This window comes from Budorcas taxicolor, unplaced genomic scaffold (assembly GCF_023091745.1).
Source record: "Budorcas taxicolor isolate Tak-1 unplaced genomic scaffold, Takin1.1 scaffold368, whole genome shotgun sequence".
NCBI lineage: Eukaryota > Metazoa > Chordata > Mammalia > Artiodactyla > Bovidae > Budorcas > Budorcas taxicolor.
In genome coordinates this window covers 16,594-42,773 of record NW_026292209.1, presented here as the reverse complement: position 1 = coordinate 42,773, position 26,180 = coordinate 16,594, and the positions used below count along the sequence as shown (strand labels likewise).

The following is a 26,180-nucleotide window of genomic DNA, read 5'->3' as shown; positions in this document are numbered from 1 at the left end:
GTAGGTTTTATAATTTCTTCTTATATGAAAATAAAATAATGATTGGGTTGTGGAGGTTTTTGTTGTTGTTGTGTTTTTTGGCCTATGTTCTTTTAAAGCCTAATTTGTGAAATGTACAGTGAAACTATAACCCCATTTCAGCTGATACTATATATATATAATTTGTGGCCATTGAGCCAAGCTCTGCTAACTGACTTGTGTGCCAGTCAGATTTGCCTTTATAGGTAGGTCATTTAGCCAAATCAGTCACTCATTTATTCATTATTTTATGTGCTAGTCACTGCAGTTAACAGATCACGCATGGTCTGTGTTCTCATATAGCTCACTGTCTAATGGGGAGGGAGAGAGAGATTTTAAAATAATTCAAATTGTGATAAGTCCCAGCAAAGAAGGAGCATAGGAAGACATTAAAAAATGCCTGCTTTGGATAATCCGGGAAGGCGTCACTGAGAGTTGAATTATGAATAGAAGTTAGCAAGGCCATAAACACCTGTAAATAGTACCCCTGGCACGGGAAGTAGCAGTATATGAAGACCCCGAGACAGGATGAGGAACTGAAAGCACAGTGGTATTTATATATGATAGAAGCAGGTGCTCACAGACCTTTTAGTTTTGTTTTTATTCTAAGTGCAAAAGGGGAAACCATTGGACTATTTAAAACAGGCCAAAGACATAAACCAGTTTTCACCTTTTAAAGATCATCTAGACTTTGGAGAATGGATGGGAGAAGAGTAAGCATGAAAGTAGGATGGGCCGTAAGGAGGCCATTGAAGTTTTCTAGAAGAGAAATTACCATGGCTTTATAGCAGAGTGCTTTCAGTTGTTGGAGAGAAGGGATAGATTTGAGTTTACTTTAAAGTAGAATTGACGGCAATTGGTATAGTGGCTTACATAGACAGGTATTAAAGAATGGAAGATCTTGGAAGCAACTGGTTTGGGGAAAATGAAGATTTTAGTTTAGACCATGTTAAGTTTAAAATTCCATAACATGGCTAACAAGGAGATAGATATACAAAACTGGATTTTTTAGGCTACAATTAAAATTTGGAATGTATCAGCATATACATAGTTATTAAAGCCTTAATGACTATGCCAGAGTGAGAGGAGAAATATTAGAGAAAAGATAGGCCACAAAAATCAATGGGAAAGTGCTGTAAGAAAGAAGAATTTTTTTCCCCTAAGGTTTCTTTGAGATTTCTCTTTGGAGCCTAGGGTTATTTATCTTGGCCTATCACCCAAAGTTAGATACCAGTGACTTAGGAAAAAAAGAGCCAGTGAAGGTGACTGAGAATTGACCAAAACAAAAAGTGAATCCAAAATAAGGCTACAAAAGTGAATATGGTGTCTCAGAAAAGCCTAGAGAGTGCTTTCGGGAGAAAGATGAATTGTTGACTCCTTTGTAGCTATAAATTAAGGTGAGTACAGAAATGTTTCCATTGTATTTGGCAATTTGGAGATCATGAATGACCTTGATGAGTGGTTTCATTATGTGATGGAAGTAGAAGAGTGGAATGGGTGGACAAATAGAGAAGTGATGAAATGGAGGTACTGTGTATTTAAAACTCTTGGGAAAGTTTACGTATGAAGCAGAACAGAAGAATAGTTGCGGGGGGATGTAGAGTCAGAGAGGTCTTTTTAAGATGTGAACTAGTAGAACATGTGTGTATATTATGGGAATGTTGCACTAGAGAGGGATTCCTAAGAAGGCAGGAAGGAATGAAATCCAAAGCATATATGGAGAGAGTAGCCACTGTTAGGAGTAGTCACACTTGATCTGGTAACATGAGAAGATAGGTACAAACACAGGTAAGTGTGTAGAATTTGATAGGGTGAAAATGGGGAACTCCCTTCTTTTTTCTTAATAAATTTTGAAGTAAGGATATCCACTGAAGGTTGGGTGGAAGGGTGAATTTCCTAGACAGTGGTCTTTTTGGTTTTATTGTTTGGTTTCATAATTCCTCTAGGATGAAGAGCCCTTCAATCCAGACTATGTAGAGGTGGATAGGATATTGGATGAGTCTCACAGTATTGACAAGGACAATGGGGAGGTGAGTTGGGACGTGGAGGAACATGAAAGGCCTTAAAGATTTCTGCCTGTCTGCTTGCCCATCCTTTATTTTTCAGATTTGGCTGAAAAATTCTTGGAATGAAAAGGTACTTTTGAATTTTTTCTGAGAGAACTTCAGAATGATATTGGGAAGGTACAGGAATACAGAGAGAGGCTAAAGAGAAAGATTCTCTTGAAGTCAGATATCTGGAAGGTGTATTTGCAAGGACTCATTCATCTTGATCTCATTTTCTCTCAGGTTTTATATAAGAGACCCTTGACATTCAGTTGAGGGTGAGAGGTGGGGATAGAGAAAGGAATACTTTGTCAATTTCCAAACATGAAAATAAAAATACTTGCATAGACTCATAGCTTTCTCTTAAGTTGTTGAGAATTATCTATTTCCTGAACTGGGGCTTCCCCAGTGGCTCAGTGGTAAAGAATCTGCCTGCGGTGCAGAAGCCACAGGAGACACGGGTTCTATCCCTGGGTCTGGAAGATCCCCTGGAGGAGGAAATGGCAATCCACTCCAGTATTCTTGCCTGGGAAATCCAGTGGACAGAGGATCCTGGCGGGCTCCAGTCGATAAGGTCACAAAGAGTCAGACACGACTGAAGCGACTGCACACACATGCACAGCATCAGGTAAATGCATTTCCATTTGTCACTAAAACGTATACTACATTTGAGTCAGAACTTTTAAACAGACTGTGGGGTCTTGCTCCCACAAGTGCAGATTTAGTACATCTAAGGGAGGACCAAGAGATCTGTATTTTTAAGTTGGTTCTTCGAGGGGTTCTCATGCATAGCTTGGTTTAGGGACCCCAGAACTAAAGCTTCCTTAGATTGGGTAGCAGATTTTACATATGTTGAAACGTTTGGTGACATGTTTTCTTTCATTAATCACTTTTTTTCATTTTCCAACTAAGAGTTATGTAGATCTAAGCCACAAGTGAATTCAACATTGCTCTCTTTTATTCAGATTTACTTGGACCATGAAGCAGCACTTTGTTAGAACTCTTTTCACTTCTAGTCTGAGTTGTTAGTTTAACATCACAGGGTCACATTTCATCAAAATTTTATCACTCAAACAGTTCCTGCTTACAGAGTGACTAGGAGGGAATAGCAGAGCCTTGTTAAGACATCAGTGCTAGATGGCAGACTGGGTTTACTCACAAAGTGACTTGCTCCCATATGTCATCCTTGTAGAACCTTATAGAACCTAAGAGTTAAAGTCTTCCATCTGTTAAAGCCCAAGTTTGTTTTATAAGCTTTCAAGGTTACTCAGATAGAACCTTAGCTATCCAAAGTCATTAGAACACAGTGTCTTTAAATCCTAACAAGAATACCTCAGAAATCACATATTTCTGCTTTTGTGATTAGGGGTGGGAATTATTGCTTATTGCTTATTTGTGGGAGATGAGAGTGGAATGGACCAGTTATTAGTCAGGACAGGTTAGCCATTGTTATATTATTCTCATTACTTTCAGGTTCTCAGCCTTCCTAGCCTTAAAAATGTTATGCTCTCTATCACTATACTTGTACTTTCATCTTCCGAAAGTAATTAGATTTTGATTAGGCCCCTCTGGAACGTTATTAGACCTGGCATGACAGATGAACGTGTTTTAGTACCCTAATTTACACTTCTAATATTGGATAAAAACTTTGCCCAATTGCCCTGTCCCAAAATGAGCTTAATTAGTCATCCTTATTACATTACACAGTAGTGGAAATAAGTATTATAATAAGTATTAATTAAAGTCCTTGGAAAATTAGTTATGATGCTGGAAATGTGTGACCTGGACAAATGTCTTTATGTAGGAAGTGACCCGAGTTACTACAATAAAGAAAAAAGTAAAAGAGAAATTACATAGATTCTAGTTTTTCCATGATCTGTCTCTCTTAAACACTTGGATCTTCACACTTCTTGCTGGCTATTTTAAGGAGTATTTTATCAGTAGATTATTAGAGATTTCTTGATGATTACACTCAGTTCAGTTCAGTCGCTCAGTCATGTCCAACTCTTTGTGATGCCATGAATCGCAGCACGCCAGGCCTCCCTGTCCATCACCAACTCCTGGAGTTCACCCAAACTCATGGGCATCGAGTCGGTGATGCCATCCAGCCATCTCATCCTCTGTCGTCCCCTTCTCCTCCTGCCCCCAATCCCTCCCAGCATCAGGGTCTTTTCCAATGAGTCAACTCTTCTAATGAGATGGCCAAAATATTGGAGTTTCAGCCTCAGCATCAGTCCTTCCAGTGAACACCCAGGACTGGTCTCCTTTTCCCGCCATATGACTGCTGTTGTTTTCATGTGACTGCTCTTTGAAATAGCACCTGCATTCAGAGCTCCAGGAACTCAGAAGCCCAGTAATTTCAGCCCTGCTTTGTTCCTATGGATTTAACCTGTTTCTCACTTCTAAAAGCAGCCTTGCTTCCACTGTTATTATATTGGGTGCCAGGAGGATAGTATGGAATGGGGCTACCATATCTTCTAATTTCAATCTAATTCAACACAATATAGAATTTTTTTTTTTTTGATCTGCTTGGTTGGTGAGCCTAATGTTTCAGTGATTAGTGTTCTAGATAGTGCTGGGTAGAAATTTCTCTTTTAGATTCTGATAAGTTGTCTGGAAGCATAATCAAAGGCACAAATAGTACAGTGCATCTGCAGGTGAGCCTATGGCTGGTGTTTTCAGTCTGATATTTTGGGCACCTTTTTAGGTATTGACACTTAGTTAAATTCTTAATCTTCAAATCACAGCAGAGAACACGGCATCATTTCACTAAAGCTCTGACTTCTTCTCCCCTAGCCTGTAATTTACTACCTGGTGAAATGGTGCTCTCTACCCTACGAGGATAGTACGTGGGAGCTCAAAGAGGATGTTGATGAGGGCAAGATTCGAGAATTTAAACGCATCCAGTCAAGGCACCCGGAACTCAAAAGGGTGGTAAGTACATCTGCATTTAGAGTGTAAAGTCCATATAGGGAATGATTTAATTTTCCTCATATAGAGTTTGGGCTTTCCTGATAGCTCAGTTGGTAAAGAATCAGCCTGCAATTCAGGAGACCCCAGTTTGATTCCTGGGTTGGGAAGATCCACTGGAAAAGGGATGGGCTACCCACTCCAGTATTCTTGGACTTCCTTGGTGGCTCAATGGGTTTTCTCTCTCTTTTTTTTGTTGTGAAAGTGTCATTGTGAAGTCATGAATTTGAATATATTTAACATGTTTAGTCCAAGCAACAATGTCTTTGAATTGACTTCACCTATTAGAACTACCTAGTAAGTTTACCTGGCACACCACTCCAGTACTCTTGCCTGGAAAGTCCCATGGATGGAGGAGCCTGGTGGGCTACAGTCCATGGGATCACTTAGAGTCGGACATGACTGAGTGACTTCACTTTCACTTTTCACTTTCATGCATTGGAGAAGGAAATGGCAACCCACTCCAGTGTTCTTGCCTGGAGAATCCCAGGGACAGGGGAGCCTGGTGGGCTGCCGTCTATGGGGTCGCACAGAGTCAGACACGACTGAAGCGACTTAGCAGCAGTAAATTTACCTAATTTCATTAGTACCTCCACCCCATTTATTCAAATTCCTTACTTTTTAGAATCGTCCACAGGCAAGTGCCTGGAAGAAGTTGGAGTTGTCACATGAGTATAAAAACAGAAACCAGTTACGGGAATATCAGTTGGAAGGGGTCAACTGGCTGCTCTTTAATTGGTATAACAGGTAAGGAAGAGTAGGACCACAAGATACAGGCTTAGTCTGGGATTATTTTTATTTATTTTCTGTAGAAACAGGTTCATTTTATGTACTTTTTACAAGATGGTCTCTTTTGACATGCTTTTCTCTTTTTTTGTGATGAATTGGCAGGCAGAACTGCATTCTGGCTGATGAGATGGGATTGGGCAAAACCATTCAGTCCATTGCCTTCTTGCAGGAAGTATATAATGTGGGCATCCATGGCCCTTTCCTAGTCATTGCCCCACTGTCCACAATTACTAACTGGGAGCGGGAATTCAACACATGGACAGAGATGAACACTATTGTGTACCATGGCAGCCTGGCCAGCCGGCAGATGATACAGCAATATGAAATGTACTGCAAAGACTCACGGGTGAGTTTCCTATAATGCAAATACTATGGCTTAGAGAGTAGGTCAAAGTACCTGGTATTTTAGAAGCTTTTATATGAGTCAAAGACTTTTATTGAGACTCTCTGTGATGTAAGGTGTTGTTGTCTACTTTATGCAGGACACTTTTCCAACTTTGCTATTCTGATCCAGTGAACATTTTGATCCAGTGGAAATTCTGACTTTATTTATGAATATATACGTTTTAAATAGTTTTACCAGGATTGATTAGTTTTCATCAAGAAATAATTTTCCAGAATGAAATTCATTTAGCTACTTTTAATTCCTTGATTCATAAAATGGTGAACATAAGACATTTCTTCCTTTTTTTTTTTTTAAGTCTGCTGAAGTTTTCATCAAGATTATTTCTTTTTTCTGTATAAGTTTGGAAAGGGTTTCTTAACATTGAATTTTGAGTTTTTTTCCTACCATTAGTTTCCCATTTTTATTTGTATGAAACCCAAGTTTATTCAGGTCATTTTATGGCTCTTAATTTTGTTAAGATAATTGGATTCTTTTGTCCATTTTTAGGTAGTAACCAATATTACCACATACTACATTAGCTGTTTCACTTTTAGTTTTATCTTGTGTGTTTCAGCAGTGCTCAACATTTGTGGATTTTAGTGTTTACCAACAGAAGATATAGGGCTGAAATACATGAGGTAGGCATGCAGCAAAGTCAAGAATGTCCAGCTTCTTTCAGTAAGGTCTGTGATTTTCCCAAGAAGCTGAGTGTGTTGAGGAGGCAGTGATTCAGTGATTTGACACTGTTTATCAGGAATATGAACAGTGGCAGAGGTGGGTGGTGGTGCAATTTGTGTTTTCTGTGAGGCCTGCCTAAATATAAAATGCAGAATATGTAGTCCAGAAGAGCTTCTCATTGAAGTACATTTTAGGGCTTTTCTGACTTTGTTGCCTTCATGCTTAGGGGCGCCTCATCCCAGGTGCATACAAGTTTGATGCCTTGATCACCACTTTTGAGATGATTTTGTCAGACTGTCCTGAGCTTCGTGAGATTGAATGGCGGTGTGTCATCATTGATGAGGCCCATCGACTAAAGAACCGTAATTGCAAACTGCTTGATAGTCTCAAGCACATGGACCTGGTGAGTTCCTCCCACTGACTTGTGGCCAGAAACACCTAGAATTAAGTAATCTTAATTCCATATGAATTAATTTTACAGAGAAGAATCAGAATCTTGGTATTCAGTGGTGGGTGTGGCCTATGGGAATGGTAGCCTGAAAGTCATAAAATTCATATAAATTTTAGAGTTAGAAGATGATTGTGGGTTAGTGGTTCTCAATTGGGTGAAGAGGTGAGATGTTAAATTAGTTACCTATTTCTGCATAACAAAATATCCAAAAACCTAGTGACTTAAAACAACTGTGTTTTTCATGACTCTCTAGCTCAGCAACTTGGGCTGGGCTGAGTGATCTCGTTCTTTCAGTGGCCTTGCCAGGAGTCAGTGATACAGCTGCACCTGACAGTTGGTACTGGTTGTTGGCTAGGCCATCTTCCATGTGGTCTGTCACCCGTCTGTGGGCCTGACTTTGCTTCTGTACCTGGTGGAGTCAGAGCAGTGTTCCAAGAGGGTAAAGGTGGAAGGCAAGGCCTTTGAGGCTCTGAAACTCACATGGTACCCACTTCTGCTACATTCTCATTGTCAGAGCAAGTTATAAAGCACGACCATGTTCAAGTGGTGAATCTTGATAGGAGGAACTACCAAAAATCAATGGCCATATTTAATCCCACACAGGTACATTTCTTAGAGGGAGACATATTAATGGATATCTGTGGGGACTTGAGTGTGGAGAGGCATATTTAATTGGAAAAAACATGTTCTAAATATTTCTTTATTGCCTTATGATATTAAATTAAGATGTTAAATAATATCAAGAATATTCTTGAGTATTTTGTGTTTATCAAAAGAGGCAGCAAGTAAGAGTAATCTGGTCCATTTCCATAATTTTACAGTTAAAGAAATGGAAACTAAAGTTATATACTTGATGGAAAACTTCAGAAGTCTTTCTGAGTTTTATCTTTCTTCTGTGTTCTCCATTTCTAGGAGCACAAAGTGCTGCTCACCGGAACACCATTGCAAAATACTGTGGAGGAACTGTTTAGCTTGCTTCATTTCTTGGAACCGTCACAGTTTCCATCAGAATCAGAATTCCTCAAAGACTTTGGGGATCTCAAAACAGAAGAACAGGTAGGAAGTTGTCTGATGCGATACTAATGCAGAATAAAAAAATTTGTACTAGGGAAGATATCTACTGTCATTGATATCCATGTTTCCATCTAATGTGAGAAGGTTTGTCCTCATGTTATTATTTTTTCCTCTGTTGGTTACAGGTTCAAAAGCTACAGGCCATTCTCAAACCAATGATGCTGAGAAGACTCAAAGAAGATGTTGAAAAGAACCTGGCACCCAAACAGGAGACCATTATTGAAGTAGAGCTAACCAACATTCAGAAAAAATACTACCGGGCTATTTTGGAGAAAAACTTCTCCTTTCTTTCCAAAGGGGCAGGTCATACTAACATGCCGAATCTACTCAACACAATGATGGAGTTGCGGAAATGCTGCAACCACCCATATCTCATCAATGGTGAGAGAACTCCTGAAACACCTGCATTTCTGTGTTACCTTGATTACTAAATGGTGTTCCTCAGAAACAATAGATGGATTGGCTGATCCATCCTAGTTTGGAAATAGAGGGGATTTCTCTTTTTAAAACCATTCTCACGTGGAACATCTTCCTCTAGTTCTTTCTGACCCTTTGACTCTGCATAATCTCCAAAGTTAAAAAGGATTTGCTGTTAAGAATTCTGTTCTGTCTTCACTGATATTCTGTGTTGCTGTTTCTGTTTTGGATGGCAGTATGGTGGTAATAGTGGTTTTCATGTAATATTCTAGTCCTTTTCCATATATTTACATATTTTACTCTGACTTACGTGGAATAATTCTTAAGCCTGACTTGGAATAATTCTTAAGCCTGACTCATATGGAATATTTTGTATTAACAAAATTGAGGATATTTTAGGGTTTGGGAGTTGCTGAAATTCTGTTTTCAAGTCATATTGATATCAAGTCAGGTTATTTTCTTTTCTTTGCTTCCTTATCTCAGTTAAATAAACTGCAGACTTAGTGTGTTTCTCTGGATCTCACCATCAGGTCTGATTTTCTTTTGGCAGGTGCAGAAGAAAAAATCCTAACAGAGTTTCGAGAAGCTTGCCATATCATACCTCATGACTTCCACTTGCAGGCCATGGTTCGTTCAGCTGGCAAATTGGTTCTTATTGACAAGCTACTTCCGAAACTTAAAGCTGGTGGCCATAAGGTTCTGATCTTCTCCCAGATGGTACGCTGCCTAGATATCCTAGAGGATTATCTAATCCAGAGAAGGTGAGAAAAAAGTCATTCCTCGCCTGTTTACTTTGTACTTATAGAGCTGCAAAGAGTGGGAGGCCTGGGTTTAAATAAAGTTGACCAGGACTTGGCTAAGAGAAGTATTCAAGATTCTCACTCTCAACTTTCTGATAAAACTTTCGGTGAACTAGCAATACAGGGGTACTGGTATTGATCCCAGCCTACTTTTTTCTTCTCTTTTTCTGCTCAGCTGATTAAACTTTTTTCCTGTGATTCCCGTGCAGGTACCTATATGAGCGTATTGATGGGCGAGTTAGAGGCAACCTTCGGCAAGCTGCTATTGACCGTTTTAGCAAGCCTGACTCGGACCGATTTGTCTTCCTGCTGTGCACCCGGGCTGGTGGACTTGGCATTAATCTCACAGCTGCTGATACTTGCATCATCTTTGATTCAGACTGGAATCCGCAAAATGACCTGCAGGTAGAGGAAATCATTGTCTTAGGGGGCTAATCACCTAACCTGAGAGGTTTTGCAACAGGATCAGGTTCTCTTAGAAAGTCTTATCTTTTCAAGAATCTGGAATTGTTTAGTTAGTTAGGTCATCAAACTTTTTCTGTACAGGGCAGATAGTTAATATTTTAGGCTGTGCAAATCAGTCTCTGTTGTAACGGTTCTCCTTTGCTCTTGTACTACAAAAAGCATCTATGAGCAAATGTAAATGAATGGGTAGAGCTGTGTTTCAGCAGAAACTTTAGAAATAGGTGACCAAGATTTGCTGACACCTGGTCTGGATGATGAGGCAGTAATTTCATCTTGAAATTGACTTTCTGATGTTGAGTTGATCTCATGGCTGCTTTGTAAATGTAAATCAGTATTTTGAATGCTTCTCCTCCCCACCCCTTCTAATGTTGTTATCTTTGCCCTTCCTTCCATTTGTTAAAACCAGGCCCAAGCACGTTGTCATCGAATTGGGCAGAGCAAAGCTGTGAAGGTGTACCGTCTCATCACTCGTAATTCTTACGAGAGGGAGATGTTTGATAAGGCTAGCCTCAAGTTGGGATTGGATAAAGCTGTGCTTCAGTCCATGAGTGGTCGGGATGGCAACATTACTGGAGTGAGTCTTCTTAATTTTTAGCTATATTTGTAGTAGGTCATGGTGATGAAGGGAGGCAAAAGCTATTTTTTGTATAGGAACCTGACCCCTTGTTTGGATTCTCAATGATTATTCCTTAAAATATAATAACATATCATGATATGGTTAGATAATATTCTCTGATTTTTTTTCACCTTTCTGTTGGATTTTGTAGATCCAACAGTTCTCTAAGAAGGAGATTGAAGATCTCTTAAGGAAAGGAGCGTATGCAGCCATAATGGAGGAAGATGATGAGGGCTCCAAGTTTTGTGAAGAGGACATTGACCAGATCTTGTTAAGACGAACCACTACCATCACCATTGAATCTGAAGGAAAGGGTTCTACCTTTGCCAAGGTATGTTCTGTTGGTGCTAGAGGCTTTTAGCACAGAGAGACAGGAATCTCTAGAATTTAATATTTTTTTAAAAATATAGTTTTTTTTTAATATAGTTTTAAAATATACTGATTTCCCTTTACTCAAAAAAGTGGTGTAGTCAACTTTAGTACTTCTTTGTTCCTCATTAGGCAAGCTTTGTGGCTTCTGAAAATAGGACTGATATTTCTCTGGATGACCCAAACTTTTGGCAAAAGTGGGCCAAAAAGGCTGACCTGGACATGGATCTACTCAATAGCAAGGTGAGCTTCCTTTTCCTTCAAAGAAAAACTATGGCAGGAAACACATTACTTTCTGGAGTCATTACAACTGTTCTGATTCTTCAGTGCTGACCTTGGCTTATGATGGTATATCACAGGCCATTGTAAAAGCTTTCTATATAGAGGGCCACTAAAAAGTACTTAGATAACTATCACTTAAGTTTGCTTTCTGAATCCCTGTAGATTATCTTGCATGTCCAAAAAAGAATCTATCTTTGAGTATCTACAGATATTACATGCAAGGCTATTTCAGTCTGATTATCTTTAATTCCTTTCCCACGATTATATTGTGAAAAGAGTTACTTCTCCTTCTGTTCTCTGCATAGAATAACTTGGTGATTGACACACCTAGAGTACGAAAACAGACCCGCCACTTCAGCACTCTGAAAGATGATGACCTAGTGGAATTCTCTGATTTGGAAAGTGAAGACGATGAGCGACCACGCTCTCGCCGACATGACCGTCATCATACCTATGGGCGCACTGACTGTTTTCGGGTGGAAAAGCATCTCCTGGTATATGGGTAAGACCCCATCTTTCCTCAGAGGTAGTGCATTCCTTCCTGATAGACATCTCGTTCGCTTTTTAAATTGGAAGGTATGATCAAAGAGGGGATAATGGGAAAAAATTTATTCTGTTACCATGTTTTCCCAAGATCATTTTGTCTCCCACCATTTGGGACGTGTGAATTTGAGGGACTGGGGTCCCTAGGAAAATATCCATATGATTGCATTTTTTTGTAGTTGGGGACGATGGCGAGATATTCTGTCCCATGGACGTTTCAAGCGACGGATGACTGAAAGAGATGTGGAAACAATTTGCCGGGCCATCCTCGTGTACTGTCTCTTACACTATCGTGGGGATGAAAATATCAAAGGCTTCATTTGGGACTTGATTAGCCCTGCTGAAAATGGCAAGACAAAAGAATTGCAGAATCATTCAGGTGATTATCAAGTCTTTGCTTTTTGTCTTTCTATAGGTTACCTAATCCTTTTCAGGTCCAAGGGTTTTTCTCAATCCAAGTCTTCGATGTATCCCCTTCCCCAGGTCTGTCTATCCCTGTGCCTCGGGGACGCAAGGGGAAAAAAGTAAAGTCACAAAGCACTTTTGATATCCATAAGGCAGATTGGATCCGGAAATATAACCCTGATACTCTGTTTCAAGATGAGAGTTATAAGAAGCACTTAAAACATCAGTGTAACAAGTAAGGATGGAATTTAGCAGACTAAAGGATTTTCCACCTCACGCTTTCTGCACTATTACTGAGCCAGTTCTTCCTCTCTCCCTTCTAGGGTGCTGTTGCGGGTACGAATGCTATATTATCTGAGACAGGAGGTTATTGGAGACCAGGCAGAGAAGGTGTTAGGGGGTGCAATTGCCAGGTAAAGTTATGCTTTATTTTTCCTTATGCTGTGCCTTATTCCAGAATAGATTGGTTTACTTATTTCACTCTTAACTATCTTGGGATACCTGGTAATTAAAATCTGTATATCAGGTCTTCAGTACTGTGTAGTTGGCCTTTTGTATCCTTGGGTTTTGCATCCTTTTGATCCACAGTTGATCAAATCCAGGGATATCGAGGGCCAGCTGAATTTACTGTATGATTCCATCTTATATTAGGGGCTTGAACATCAGTGGATTTTGGTGTCTGGGGTGGAACGAATCCCTTACAGATACTAGGGGACAGCTGTTCTTGATACCAGTGGAAGGAAATAGGCAGATGTAGGACTATTTAAATTAATAGAGAAAGGAAGATACCTGTAATAATCTTTCCAAAGATTGTTTGCTTTTATTTCCTGCATCACTGTGCTGACTCTGCCTCTTACACCTTCAGTGAGATTGACATATGGTTCCCAGTAGTGGATCAGCTGGAGGTTCCAACAACATGGTGGGACAGTGAGGCTGATAAGTCCCTGCTCATTGGAGTCTTTAAGCATGGTAGGTGTCTGCTCTTAGTCTGCTCTTTTCCTGTTATAGAGTTTTGTCCACAGATGAAATGTTTTGCAAAGTACTTAAGACCAATAATTATGTTTGAATGGTAAACTGGTTCTCAGAAATATAGAGCCGAGCTGTTCCTATGAATAGATGGTCAGGAAAGACCAGATGGATAGTTAAATCGCAAGGTAGGGTGTCTTCCATCTGTTCTGTGATTAATCAGTTACTACCAGTCTGTATGCAGTGGTATCTAAGTTAAGGTTTGCAATCGGGGGAGATGATGCATGTCTACTCTTGTTAATAATAAACATGTTTACTTTGCATAGCTTTCCTGTGCCTTGCTGAAAATGTTCTGTTTCTATAGCATCTTGTTTGTCTAAATATTCAGCACTCACTCTTACGTAGGTGTGAATAGCCATGCTTGAGTGAAAGAAAAATTAAAAAAAAAATTTTTTTTAGGCCAGTAGAAAAAACTGGCTTGAAGTAGAGTAGAAAAAGGGAGAAGACTCCCTTTTCAATCTTCCCTAATCACAAATTCCACACATAAAAAGCAGTAAGTGCTAACTTCTAGCCTAGTGACTTAGTGAATTGGAAGATTATTTCTTTTTTAATATACTTTTCTGTTTACTTCTATAAAATAAAAGTAATGGCACTTAATTCACATTTTTGACAAGTTTAATTGGATGAGAAAAACTGTGAACGTTTGTAGTGTTAGATTTACTTGTGAGGTGCAGAGGCTTTAGAAGAGTCCAAATATCCTGAAGTACGTTCATCATTCATCCACCATTCAGAGTACCTGTTTGCAGGTACAAATTTCTTATCCTTTATTTGAAAGTGCATTACCTAGCTCTAAATTATTGGACTTTAAAAATTTCCTCACCTATGTAGTAAGAATGATGATAAAAAATTACCCGTTTAAAAAAAAAAATTACCCGTTAAATGGCTATGTAAATCTGTCACCATTCTCTGTACACACTGATTAAATTCCTATTTTTGGTAACTAGTGATAAAACTCTTTATGACTCTGAATTGGAGTGGAAATATTAAGTATCTTAATATAACCCAACAGCTGTCCAAATTAACATTTTCAGAGTACTTTACACTGTGAGCAAAGTAGCCCACATTTTTATTCCAGCAGCATACGAAGTAAGCGTAAAAGCAAAATGAGTCTGATTTTCTTTAATTATGGCTCTTTCTTTTCAAGGCTATGAAAAATATAATACTATGAGGGCAGACCCAGCCTTATGCTTCCTGGAAAAGGCTGGCCGACCAGATGACAAAGCCATTGCAGCAGAGCATCGCGTGTTAGATAATTTTTCTGACATAGTGGAAGGGTAAGCATTGATGTTTAGTTCTGTTAAAGCTGTATCTGCATTACAAAGGATATTTGTTGCTTGTGCTAAGAGATGACATAACTCTAGCCTTGACTGAATCCATTGGGATTCCTAATGGTGGTTATCCTCACAAATGATAAATTCTTAACAAACAGTGCGACCAGCAGAAAGGTCTCCATAAATTGGCCTGAAACCATACATTGTCATACAGTGCAACTAAGGGGGGAAATTACTCCCAAATGGCTTATTTGATCTTCTCTTCAGTTTTCTGTGCAGTGCTTTCAGCTACAGTAGCAGAGAGGGTAACTGCTTCTCTTGAAAGATGGTAGCCATGCAACAGTCCCCTACCACCTGTGTGATAGACCCTCAGGAAACTTCAGCCTTTAGTCAGCTGACACATAAGGGTGTTTACTTTGCCTGAGTCCATGCCTCAGTGATGAGTTGCCATGCTAATACTGAGCCACCAGCTAGGGCAGTATTGCCCTGGTTTGGGTGCCAGTGAGTTTAACAAAACTTCTCATGTGGAGACCTGAGGGGCATGTGAAATATTTGACTTAGTTCATGAATACCTTTCTAGTCCCTTATTATTGAAAGATTTTTCTTCAGTGATCACAGCCTCAGTTTGCCTAGTGTAGGATCCACAGAGGAAATTAGATTTATTTATTGCAAATCGTGTAATATCCTTTTGCTCAGTAGAGCAAAGTAGTAAAAATAAGCAGGCATAGATCATTCATTCCAATGAAATAATAAAAGTAGATACTAGTTCGGACAGAGGGGGAAAATGGGTTAAATAATAAAAAGCTATTAAGAAAAAGGAAATGTGCTGTTTCATTTTAAAATCAAGCAGTTTAGAACTCAATTTTGTCATTTTCTCATACCTCTGGATAATTTTAGGGTTGACTTTGATAAAGATTGTGAAGATCCAGAATACAAACCACTCCAGGGACCCCCAAAGGACCAAGATGATGAGGTGAGGAATTTTCATTTGAGTCTAGCTTTTCTGTATTACTAAACAGTATTTTCCAATTCCCTGAATCATGAAGTATACTGATTAATTTATAATAAAAAATGAAAAGTACCAATCAAGAATATAAAGTATTAATGGAAAGGATTGTAACACCAGCTAGGGGAGGTCAGGGATAATTTTTTGGAGGAGGTGGGACCTAAGCTGGACAATGAACTATATTATTGGACTATTTAATTCCTGAGTCTCACTGTCTTCAAGACATTGATAAGAACTAACTTTGCAGGTTATACTTTCTTATTCTTTTAGTTGATTGCTTTCAGTTTTCTGTGAGGGTTCCTTTCATTAAAAAATATCTTGATACCTTGATGCCATAAAAGGACACACACACAAGTGATTTGAGAGTGCCAATTTTACCCCCTTTTCCTCCCCTCTCCATCCTGCGGGGTGGTTCTCCTTCTCTAGGGTGATCCCTTGATGATGATGGATGAGGAGATCTCAGTGATAGATGGAGATGAAGGTAAATTTCTAAGTCAACTTGTATGGGTTGGTGGAATTGGGAAATTGACCGAATTCTCTCCTTTACTGGGATTTCTGAGAGCTTTGCCTTTGGGTGGGTTGAAATACCCGTATTATCTCTACTATCTTTCCTGTACTTGTTGTTTATTCTACTTTGCTTCCCACAGCCCAGGTGACCCAACAGCCAGGCCATCTATTCTGGCCTCCAGGCTCTGCTTTGACAGCTAGGCTTCGGCGCCTAGTAACAGCCTATCAGCGCAGCTATAAGAGAGAACAGATGAAGATAGAGGCTGCAGAACGTGGGGATCGGAGAAGGCGACGTTGTGAGGCAGCCTTCAAGCTAAAAGAAATTGCACGGCGGGAGAAACAGCAACGGTAAAATGTGGCTGGGAATTTGGACTAAGCTGTAAACTTCTCTTCAACTATGGGCCCTATATTCAAAAGCATCTTAGGAAGGATTATGGCATCCCTGTTGGCTCAGACGGTAAAGAATCTGCTTATAATGCAGGAGACCTGGGTTTGATCCCTGAGTCAGGAAGATCCCCTGGAGAAGGGAATGGCTACCCATTCCAGTATTCTTGTCTGGAGAATTGCACGGACAGAGGAGCATGGAGGGCTACAGTCTATGGGGTTGCAAAGAGTTGGACATGACTGAGCAACTAATACTTTCACTTTTCACAGAGGGACCACTTCTTTGGCCTTTGTTATACACCTGTAACCCATACTTAACCCCTCTAAAACCATACTTAACCGTAACTCCTGGGAAGGTCTTGTACATAGTCATCCTCATTGAGTTTTTTGCATCATTTTCCCCCTTAGCTTGCTAATTCTTAAATTATTCCTTGTTATAAACTACCTCTTCTGCTCTTTGGGGGCTCCCTGCCCGCCCCCCGCCACTTCCCTGCCAACTTTCATTTTTAGTGTGTTCAAATATTCCACGCCATACTAAGAAGTAACCAGTCCCTGGGTTCTGACCACTATTGCCTTATTCGTCTTCCCTTTGTAGATGGACAAGGCGTGAGCAAACTGATTTCTATCGAGTGGTTTCTACCTTTGGTGTGGAGTATGACCCTGATACCATGCAGTTCCATTGGGATCGCTTCCGTACTTTTGCCCGACTGGACAAAAAAACAGATGAAAGCCTTACCAAATATTTCCATGGCTTTGTGGCCATGTGCCGCCAAGTGTGCCGCCTTCCCCCGGCAGCTGGAGATGGTAAGCAAGACTGAAGATCTTGAGTGAGTGGGCATGGATTGTGACAGAACCAGCTCTTAGTTCATTTCTTCTTCTACCCTTATCTCCTGCAGAACCCCCGGATCCTAATCTGTTTATTGAGCCCATCACTGAGGAAAGGGCCTCACGGACTCTCTACCGTATTGAATTGCTTCGGCGCTTACGGGAACAAGTTTTATGCCACCCTCTTTTGGAAGATCGGCTGGCATTATGTCAGCCTCCAGGTCCTGAATTGCCCAAGTGGTGGGAGCCCATTCGGCATGACGGGGAGCTTCTACGAGGGGCAGCCCGCCACGGGGTGAGCCAAACAGACTGCAACATCATGCAGGACCCAGACTTTTCTTTCCTGGCTGCCCGTATGAATTATATGCAGAACCATCAGGCAGGAGCACCAGCTCCATCCCTGTCACGCTGCTCTACTCCACTGCTCCACCAGCAGTACACCTCGCGCACTGCCTCACCACTGCCCCTGCGCCCAGATGCTCCTGTTGAAAAGCCACCTGAGGAGACAGCTGCCCAGGTCCCCAGTCTGGAGAGTCTGACTTTAAAGCTAGAGCATGAGGTGGTGGCCAGGAGCCGACCAACCCCACAAGACTATGAGATGCGAGTAGCCCCCTCTGATACTACCCCTCTGGTCTCCCGAAGTGTTCCACCAGTCAAACTGGAGGATGAGGATGATTCAGACTCTGAGTTGGACTTGAGCAAGCTGTCACCATCATCCTCTTCTTCCTCATCCTCATCCAGCTCCAGCTCCAGCACTGATGAGAGTGAGGACGAGAAGGAAGAGAAGCTAAGTGAGTGCATGTGACAGGCTGTTGGCCGTCTTCCCCATTCCCCCCTCTCTGCATTTCCCTTCTTTTCTAAATGCATTTTCTTAGATTCAGATTTTAATTTGATAGAATATCAGATCTCATAGAGATCTGTTACTCTTAGGGCCTTTATTTAAAGTCTATACAATACCATTCCTGTGTAACTTTATTCTTCCACCTTTGCTTACATGTTCTGTGTGATCGATCCCTAGCTGCTGACCAGTCCCGCTCAAAGCTCTATGATGAAGAGAGTCTCCTGTCCCTTCCTATGTCCCAAGATGGATTCCCAAATGAAGATGGAGAACAAATGACCCCTGAGCTTCTGCTGCTACAAGAAAGACAGAGAGCTTCTGAGTGGCCCAAGGTAACAGCCTCATTACTGGACATGTGGAGTCTGAAAATATAGTGTGATACAGCTACTATGGAGAATAGTATGGAGATTCTTTAAAAAACTAGGATTAAAACTACCATATGACCCAGCAGTCCCACTACTGGGCATATTCTCTCAGGAAACCATAATTGAAAAAAGACACATGTATCCTAATGTTCATTGCAGCACTATTTACAATAGCTAGGACATGGAAGCAACCTAGATGTCCACCAACAGATGAATGGATACAGACGTTGTGCTATGTATATACAATGGAATATTACTCATCCATAAAAAGGAACAAGAGTTCAGTCATTTCTAATGAGGTGGATGAACCTAGAGCCTATTGTACAAAGTGAACTAAATCAGAGAGAGAAAGACAAATGCCATATATTAACACATATATATGGAATCTAGAAAGATGGAACTAATGAATTTGCAGTGCAGCAATGAAGACACAGACATGAAGAACAGACTTTTGGTCACAGGAAGGGAGAGAATGGGATGACTTGAGAGACTAGTGTTGAAACACTAGTTAATGTACATTACTGTAAAACAGAAAGCCAGTGGGAATTTGCTGTATGATTCAGGAAACACAAAGCCAGTGCTCTGTGACAACCTAGATGGGTAGAGCGTGGAGGGAGGTGGGAAGGCAATTTAAGCCGGAGGGGACATATGCCTGTGGCTGATTCTTGTTGATGTATGGCAGAAACCGTCACAATACTATAAAGTAATTATCCTCCAATGAAAAATAAAATTCTAAAACGAGTGACATATACAGAGAACAAGTAGGTCCCTTCGATTATGTTTAGTGGTACATGTTTTTTCATGACGCTCTTACCCGTCGACTTTGGGTTCTGTTACTCTTACCTCCCTCATTTTTGACATATAATTTTTACTTATCTTAATGATGGTGCAATTACTTGTCACAGGATCACATGACTAATTGATTTCTTTTTCCCCCACTCAGGATCGTGTCCTGATAAACCGTATTGACCTCGTCTGCCAGGCTGTACTCTCAGGGAAGTGGCCTTCTAATCGTCGGAGCCAGGAAATGGTAACAGGAGGAATTTTGGGGCCAGGGAACCACTTGCTGGACAGTCCCTCATTGACTCCAGGAGAATATGGTGACTCTCCAGTCCCCACACCACGAAGTAGCAGCGCAGCTTCCATGGCAGAGGAGGAAGTGTCTGCAGTCACCACAGCAGCAGCTCAGTTCACCAAACTTCGCCGAGGCATGGATGAGAAGGAGTTTACGGTTCAGATCAAAGATGTAAGCTGAGCATTTAGGCACTGGGAAGTGAGGAAGGAGGCTGTAATTCTTCTTAACTAGTTTTATGAACATAACATTAATATTAAACTCATTTGGTCAGCTAACCTTAAAAATCAGAAGAGAAAAAAGAAATTAGAGCTCACAAAGATCCGTTGAGGAAAAGTCACTAAAGTAAAGGAAGGGATCTTATGTTGACTTGAGTTGACTCCTGTGAATGCTTAGTCACTCAGTTGTCTCCGACTCTTTGTGACCCCATAGACTGTAGCCCACCAGGCTCCTCTGTCTATGGGGATTCTCCAGGCAAGAGTACTGGAGTGGGTTGCCATGCCCTCCTCCAGGGGATCTTCCCAACCCAGGGATCGAACCCAGGTCTCCCACATTGCAGGTGGATTCTTTACCATCTGAGCCACCAGGGAAGTCCCAAGAATACTGGAGTGGGTAGCCTATCCCTTCTACAGCGGATCTTTCCAACCCAGGAATTGAACCAGGGTCTTCTGCATTGTAGGCAGATTATTTACCAGCTGAGTTACCAGGGAAGCCCTTGTATCTCCTAGTGGCTAGATTAAAAGGGTTCTTTTGAGTGGCTTGCTTGTAGACCCTAGAAACCTAGTTTTTAAAAATTGAAATCAAATTATGGAAAAGTATTAAAATGATACTAAAGTGTTATGGGCCTTATTAAAAATAGAAAGAAATTATTCCTACTGAAATTAAATCAGTATTGTTTGGGAAATGGATGGAAATTTTATTTTTCCTGATGCTCTTCCCTAATGAACCCTAGTAGATGGTTATTAAGTATTCAACAAGAAAAATGTTTTAGTTACATGACAGGAATATCAGGATTTTGCCCCTGTGATGAGTTGCCATGCTAATTCTGAGACACCAGGTAGGGGATTTTTCCCTGCATTGGGTGTTACTGAGATAAATTCTGCTTCTCTTAAATCAACCTGAGGGGCACTGAGTCAAGAAATGAAGTCTTTCTAAGGAAAAATATATAAGTCTTATTGTATTTCTAGTTTGCACCCATTAGTCAGATGGCCTTTTTTCTCACCATCATTGAACCAGAGGATGACCTTTACTTAATTCCCTCTAAAGTTAATCTTTGTTTTAAAAACATGCTATGTGACATCTTGGATGGGTTGGGTGTCTTTGTAGGAGGAAGGATTGAAGTTAACATTCCAAAAGCACAAGTTGATGGCTAATGGAGTAATGGGAGATGGACATCCTCTTTTTCATAAGAAGAAAGGGAACAGAAAGAAGCTAGTTGAGGTAAGTGGTAGAGAAAGTCTTTAACATGATGATTAGATAAAATCTTTCTGTTCCCAGTAACTGATGAAGGCAGTTGGGATTGAGGGAGTAGAAGATACTATTTCTGGCTACCATTGGCTCTGCTCCCCCTCCCTCCCTACTCATAAGAGTATGTGCTCATGGGGGTGGATTCTGGGTTTGCAGCTGGAGGTGGAGTGCATGGAAGAGCCTAATCACCTTGATGTGGACCTGGAGACCCGGATCCCTGTCATCAATAAGGTGGATGGTACTTTGCTCGTGGGTGAGGATGCCCCTCGCCGGGCTGAACTGGAGATGTGGTTACAGGGTCATCCAGAGTTCGCTGTCGATCCCCGATTTCTAGCGGTGAGTGGCAGTTCCATCCAGCTAGATTTAAAGTCGTTCCCTTGATATTTAAGCTGTGTGAGAGGGAAGAAGCATGCCATATTATGTCATTGTTTCTGCATCGGCAAAATAAGAGTAATTATATTCAGTCTTCCTATTTCACAGAGTCGTTATGAGGATCAAAATAATGTTCCAGTACTTGTTAAACTAAATGCTAGGCACTGAGCTAGTATATAATCACACCTAATTTTTTTGGAGAAGTCTGCTTAATGGTAGTTTTCCACTAGGATTAATCCTTTATTCACACAATAAGCATTATGGTCAGAATAGACACTAGTACCTTAATAGTTACTCCAGAGAAGTTTTATTCTTTTAGGATAACTGCAACTTTTCTCTTATAGTATATGGAGGATCGCAGAAAACAGAAATGGCAGAGGTATAAAAAAAATAATAAGGCAGAATTGAACTGTTTGGGAATAGAACCAGTACAGACAGCTAACTCTAGAAATGGAAAAAAGGTGAGTGAAACTGAGATATTACCACTCTGTTCCCAGGCTAGATATGACTAGAGAAATTATTTAATGTTGTTTATCTTTTTTTCCCCTGTATGTTGAGAAAAATTATCCTCAGTTCACAAGCCATAGTATTTTTATTGATATTTTTATAGTCCTGTAGTATCCTCATCTCTAGAAGAGCATGAAATTCTAAAAGCTAACTTTAGCACTTCAAGCATGTTAAAATGTAAGAATTAGTAAGACATGTTAGAAAATTCAGTGCTTTATCCTGCTTTTCTATGACTAAGGGATTTTGGGCAAATCCTTTTAACTTTTTCAATTTGTATATCCTGAAAAATTGAAGGTTTGGGAGCAGATAATCTCTTAAAAGTTTTATATTTTAGAAGTGATTTGGGAAATTCTCTAGCAGTCCAGTGGTTAGGACTCTGTGTTTTCACTGCTGAGGGCCTGGGGTTCAATCCCTGATGAGGGAACCTGCAAAGCTGCACAGCACAGCCTCCCTCAAGAAGTGATTTGGAACCTATTAAAACAGCCATGTTTTAATAGGCTTCTCAACACAGAAGATGTTGAGAATCATTAATAATATGCCAGTAATGGAAAAAGACAGGAAATCATTTTCTATAGTTTATAACAACAATTTTGGTCATTATGTTATTCCATGATTTGCAAGTGTACTTATACTTTTATATGGTTATAGATTTGGTGGATTAAGAACCCATAATCCTTTCCATCAAAATATAACTGCAAAAGTTTCCCTTGGCTATGTTTCCCTTACTTTGGACAATAGTTGTGTAAATATAAACATATAAATCAGGGTTTGGTAAACATTTAAATGGATTAATACTTTGTATATTCACTTTATCTAATCATTCCCCTTTTGATCTTCTATATACATGTGTATGTGTGTATATATATATATATGTATATATATATAAAACCACATGGTTTATCTTTCAACAAAATTTCCAAATGAAAAATATCTATCATTTGCATTTAACAAATTCTGAAACATTATTTTGCCCATAAGATAATATTTATTTGTGAGGTGAATTTATAAGATGTATTGTTTTTATACTGGGTGAAAGTTGTTTCATACAAATATTGTTGCCATGGAAGAATGTTTTATTTTTCTCTCTTATCCTCCATGGGCCCAAGGGTATGATAAGCAGAGTGGTTGATATGGGAGGCTGATGGCAAGAAGGCTGATACCATCTCTGTGTTGAATTTAACATTATAGAGCAGCCGGTAAAGAAGGCTTTTTCTCCAGGATTACCTATTTTTGCCTCAAGTACTTTTGCTCTTCTTTATAATCAGTTGTTAACTCTAAGAAAAAGATCATAGCAAATCACAGAAAATTATAATGTGATTAGTACAATATTCTTATTGGAGAATTGATCATGTATCTAGCATTGTATTATTATTGCATCCTAATGTGATTTGGTGCTATTATGTGAAAGTATATTAGTTGTTCAGTCATATCCAACTCTCTTTGACCCCATGGACTAGCCCACTAGGCTCCTCTGTCCATGGGGTTTTTCCAGGCAAAAATACTGGAGTGGGTTGCCATTCTCTTCTCCAGGGTTTCTTCCTGACCCAGGGGATCGAACCTGGGTCTCCTGCATTGCAGGCAGATTATTTACCATCTGAGCTACCAGGGAAACCCTGGTAGTTATTATAGTTACATTTTAAAAGCCTAAAAAATTAAGTATTGAGATGTTTGTAACTGTCTGAGTTTAATGCCAGTTTACTCAGTATTGTACTTAGGTCTAATAATGTTCCAGCTTCCGTGAATTTAACCAGAATTTATTGTGAGCTCATTTACATAAAGCAATTCAAAATTCAGCAGATATGTAAGTTTATTGAGGAAAAAAATTATTTTAGTAAATTTTCTAAGGAGCTATCCTGTAGTCTTTTTGGTGTTCTGTACATCCAGACTCTTAATCTGGTCTCTCTTGAGTTTACCCCATTCTGATGCAATAATGAAGGATAATATTGATTATGTCAGTATGGTTGTACTGTCTTTCACATGGTAAGATCAGGTGAACAATCCGCCATCAGGAGAGCATACTGTATAAGTACTGATTCATTCATTGTCTTACTCAGGCTTCTTATTAACAAAAATAAGCAATTTTGAAATGGTTGGCTAGAATAAAGGTATAGTGTAGTCGTGGGAAAAAAAATCAAAGCTCTAGTTCAGATGAGTGTTAGTGTCAAATCTTTGCGTTTAGCTTCAGCATCATAATGTTTCAACCTGCTACATCCAGCTTTACCTTGTCTCCATTACCAGTAAGTCTGATTGGACTATACTTACTTTGCCCCTCCTAAAGGTAGTTCAATGAAAAAGCATTTGCAAGCTAGGACTCTGTTGACTTCTGTTTTGTTTTTTTCTTCCTTTTACTATCTTCTGTTCCTTCTTCCCAGGGTCATCATGCTGAAACTGTGTTGAACCGGGTTTTGCCAGGGCCTATTGCACCAGACAGCAGCAAGAAGCGGGCCCGTAGGACGCGACCAGACCTTTCTAAGATGATGGCCCTGATGCAGGGTGGAGGCACTGGGTCCCTGTCTCTGCATAATACCTTCCAACACAGCAGTAGTGGCCTGCAATCTGTGTCATCTCTGGGTCACAGCAGTGCCACTTCTGCATCTTTGCCTTTTATGCCGTTTGTGATGGGTGGTGCAGCATCATCCCCTCATGTAGACTCCAGCACCATGCTTCATCACCACCACCACCACCCCCACCCCCACCATCACCACCATCACCATCCAGGCCTGAGAGCCACTGGCTACCCTTCTTCACCAGCCACTACCACCTCTGCTACTGCCTTGAGGTTGCCACCACTGCAACCTGAGGAGGATGAGGACGATGAGGATGAAGATGATGATGATGATTTATCTCAGGGCTATGATAGCTCAGAAAGGGACTTCTCACTCATTGATGATCCTATGATGCCAGCCAACTCAGACTCCAGCGAAGATGCTGATGACTGAAGACCCAGCATGGTCCCCATTGCTTGGGTGGCTGCTGTATTTCATTTACTCTGGCCCTTGGACTATGAAAAAGTGGGAGGGGCAGGGGAGATGTGGGGAGACCCAGGACTCCAGGAGGTGAAAAGGAAAAAGAACACTTGTACCTGATTGCTTCCAAATTTGAGAGGATTGGGTGGGTAGGGGAACTCCTAAAATAATACATGATTACTTCCTCGGTTCTGGGGAAGGAAAGGAGACTAGAGCAGCCAACGTGCTCACCCCTCCCTAGACACCTCCATTAACCACAGACTATGTAGCGCTGGCACTAGCCTCTGGCAGAGCCTGTTCCTGACCGAACTGTGGATACAGCTGGAGGGTCAGGAACTGTTACCTTCCTTCCCCTTGGCATTAATAAATTTAAGTTAATCCTTTCCCACTCTTCCCTCGTTCTATATTTGCTCAAACCCAATATAAATATTACCAGTTGATGTTCATGATGGGTAATTTCAACACCACTTTCTTACAGTTCCTTACTGTTAATGTGTGAAGTTACCTTGGATAGGGCAGACAAGTCATCCTTACTCCGTGAAAAGCTTGTACATAAGCATAGGCTTTCCACCTTGCCAAATGATCTAAGCTAAAATAGTAGGCAGAATGTTCCCAGATTCAAAATCCCAAGTTCTCGAAGAGATGAGAAAGAAGAACTTCCATCAAGACCCACGTACATTTTGTTTTGAATTAACTGAAATTGTTTCGGGGAAGGCGTAAAAACGGTGTCACTTCATGAACTGTGGCAAGGGGACTGGCTGACTGGAAGGATGCTGTCACGGCTTGAGCTCGCATTTGTTTCCTATGACCCCTCTCCTGCCGTCCTAGCGCTCAAATGAAGCCTGGGCATTTAATTTCCCTTTCAAAGGCGAAGTCCTTCCCCCGTGGCGCCGGCCTAAGTTCAGTTTATCCGCAGGATGTGCTCCCTCTTACCGGCTTGAGCTCCCTGTCTGCCTGGAGCCCCTAACCCAGCGTCCTATCACGGAGGATCCTTCCAGGCCTGGAGCGGCAGAGGCTTTTGCTTCCCCACATTTTCTAGGACAGAGAGAAATCCAGTTATGCTGTAGGCTTCCCACTCCCACCCCAGATCCCGCTCTCCGTTTCCCCTTCCTTTGACTATGGGTGGGGCCATTGCACCCGCGCGCGGCAGTTTGTATGGGGCGGGGCCTGCACGTCAGGACTCCCGCCTCCTCAGTGTCCAGCCGCCGCCGCCGCCGCCGCCGCCGCCTCGACACGGAATCGGCGCTCCTGGAGACCTCGGCCCCGG

At 40.8% G+C, this 26,180-nt stretch overlaps 1 protein-coding gene and 2 non-coding genes across 4 annotated transcripts in view; all 3 read left to right on the top strand.

Annotated features, from left to right (window-relative positions):
• Positions 1-25,262, top strand: part of LOC128071351 (chromodomain-helicase-DNA-binding protein 8) — a 37,047-nt gene extending 11,785 nt beyond the window's left edge. The window contains exons 9-37 of one of the 2 annotated variants that reach the window (XM_052664229.1): positions 1,965-2,048; positions 4,860-4,997; positions 5,659-5,780; positions 5,925-6,168; positions 7,112-7,288; positions 8,249-8,392; positions 8,536-8,791; positions 9,378-9,588; positions 9,837-10,032; positions 10,499-10,666; positions 10,860-11,039; positions 11,210-11,320; positions 11,665-11,861; positions 12,082-12,281; positions 12,386-12,542; positions 12,631-12,720; positions 13,173-13,276; positions 14,478-14,607; positions 15,502-15,577; positions 16,037-16,091; positions 16,258-16,465; positions 17,097-17,305; positions 17,398-18,117; positions 18,345-18,496; positions 19,473-19,775; positions 20,928-21,041; positions 21,225-21,404; positions 21,785-21,901; positions 24,320-25,262. In XM_052664229.1, the coding sequence (XP_052520189.1) occupies positions 1,965-2,048; positions 4,860-4,997; positions 5,659-5,780; positions 5,925-6,168; positions 7,112-7,288; positions 8,249-8,392; positions 8,536-8,791; positions 9,378-9,588; positions 9,837-10,032; positions 10,499-10,666; positions 10,860-11,039; positions 11,210-11,320; positions 11,665-11,861; positions 12,082-12,281; positions 12,386-12,542; positions 12,631-12,720; positions 13,173-13,276; positions 14,478-14,607; positions 15,502-15,577; positions 16,037-16,091; positions 16,258-16,465; positions 17,097-17,305; positions 17,398-18,117; positions 18,345-18,496; positions 19,473-19,775; positions 20,928-21,041; positions 21,225-21,404; positions 21,785-21,901; positions 24,320-24,886 (5,610 nt within the window). In that variant the 3' untranslated portion in view covers positions 24,887-25,262. The remainder of the gene's footprint in view (positions 1-1,964; positions 2,049-4,859; positions 4,998-5,658; positions 5,781-5,924; positions 6,169-7,111; positions 7,289-8,248; positions 8,393-8,535; positions 8,792-9,377; positions 9,589-9,836; positions 10,033-10,498; positions 10,667-10,859; positions 11,040-11,209; positions 11,321-11,664; positions 11,862-12,081; positions 12,282-12,385; positions 12,543-12,630; positions 12,721-13,172; positions 13,277-14,477; positions 14,608-15,501; positions 15,578-16,036; positions 16,092-16,257; positions 16,466-17,096; positions 17,306-17,397; positions 18,118-18,344; positions 18,497-19,472; positions 19,776-20,927; positions 21,042-21,224; positions 21,405-21,784; positions 21,902-24,319) is intronic. The other variant, XM_052664228.1, reaches the window with a different exon arrangement.
• LOC128071352 (small nucleolar RNA U6-53/MBII-28) lies at positions 15,036-15,145 on the top strand. The gene has a single exon (XR_008201831.1). It is a non-coding gene; the product is annotated as a small nucleolar RNA U6-53/MBII-28 (small nucleolar RNA).
• Positions 20,620-20,728, top strand: LOC128071353 (small nucleolar RNA U6-53/MBII-28). The gene has a single exon (XR_008201832.1). It is a non-coding gene; the product is annotated as a small nucleolar RNA U6-53/MBII-28 (small nucleolar RNA).
• Positions 25,263-26,180: the final 918 nt, after the last annotated feature.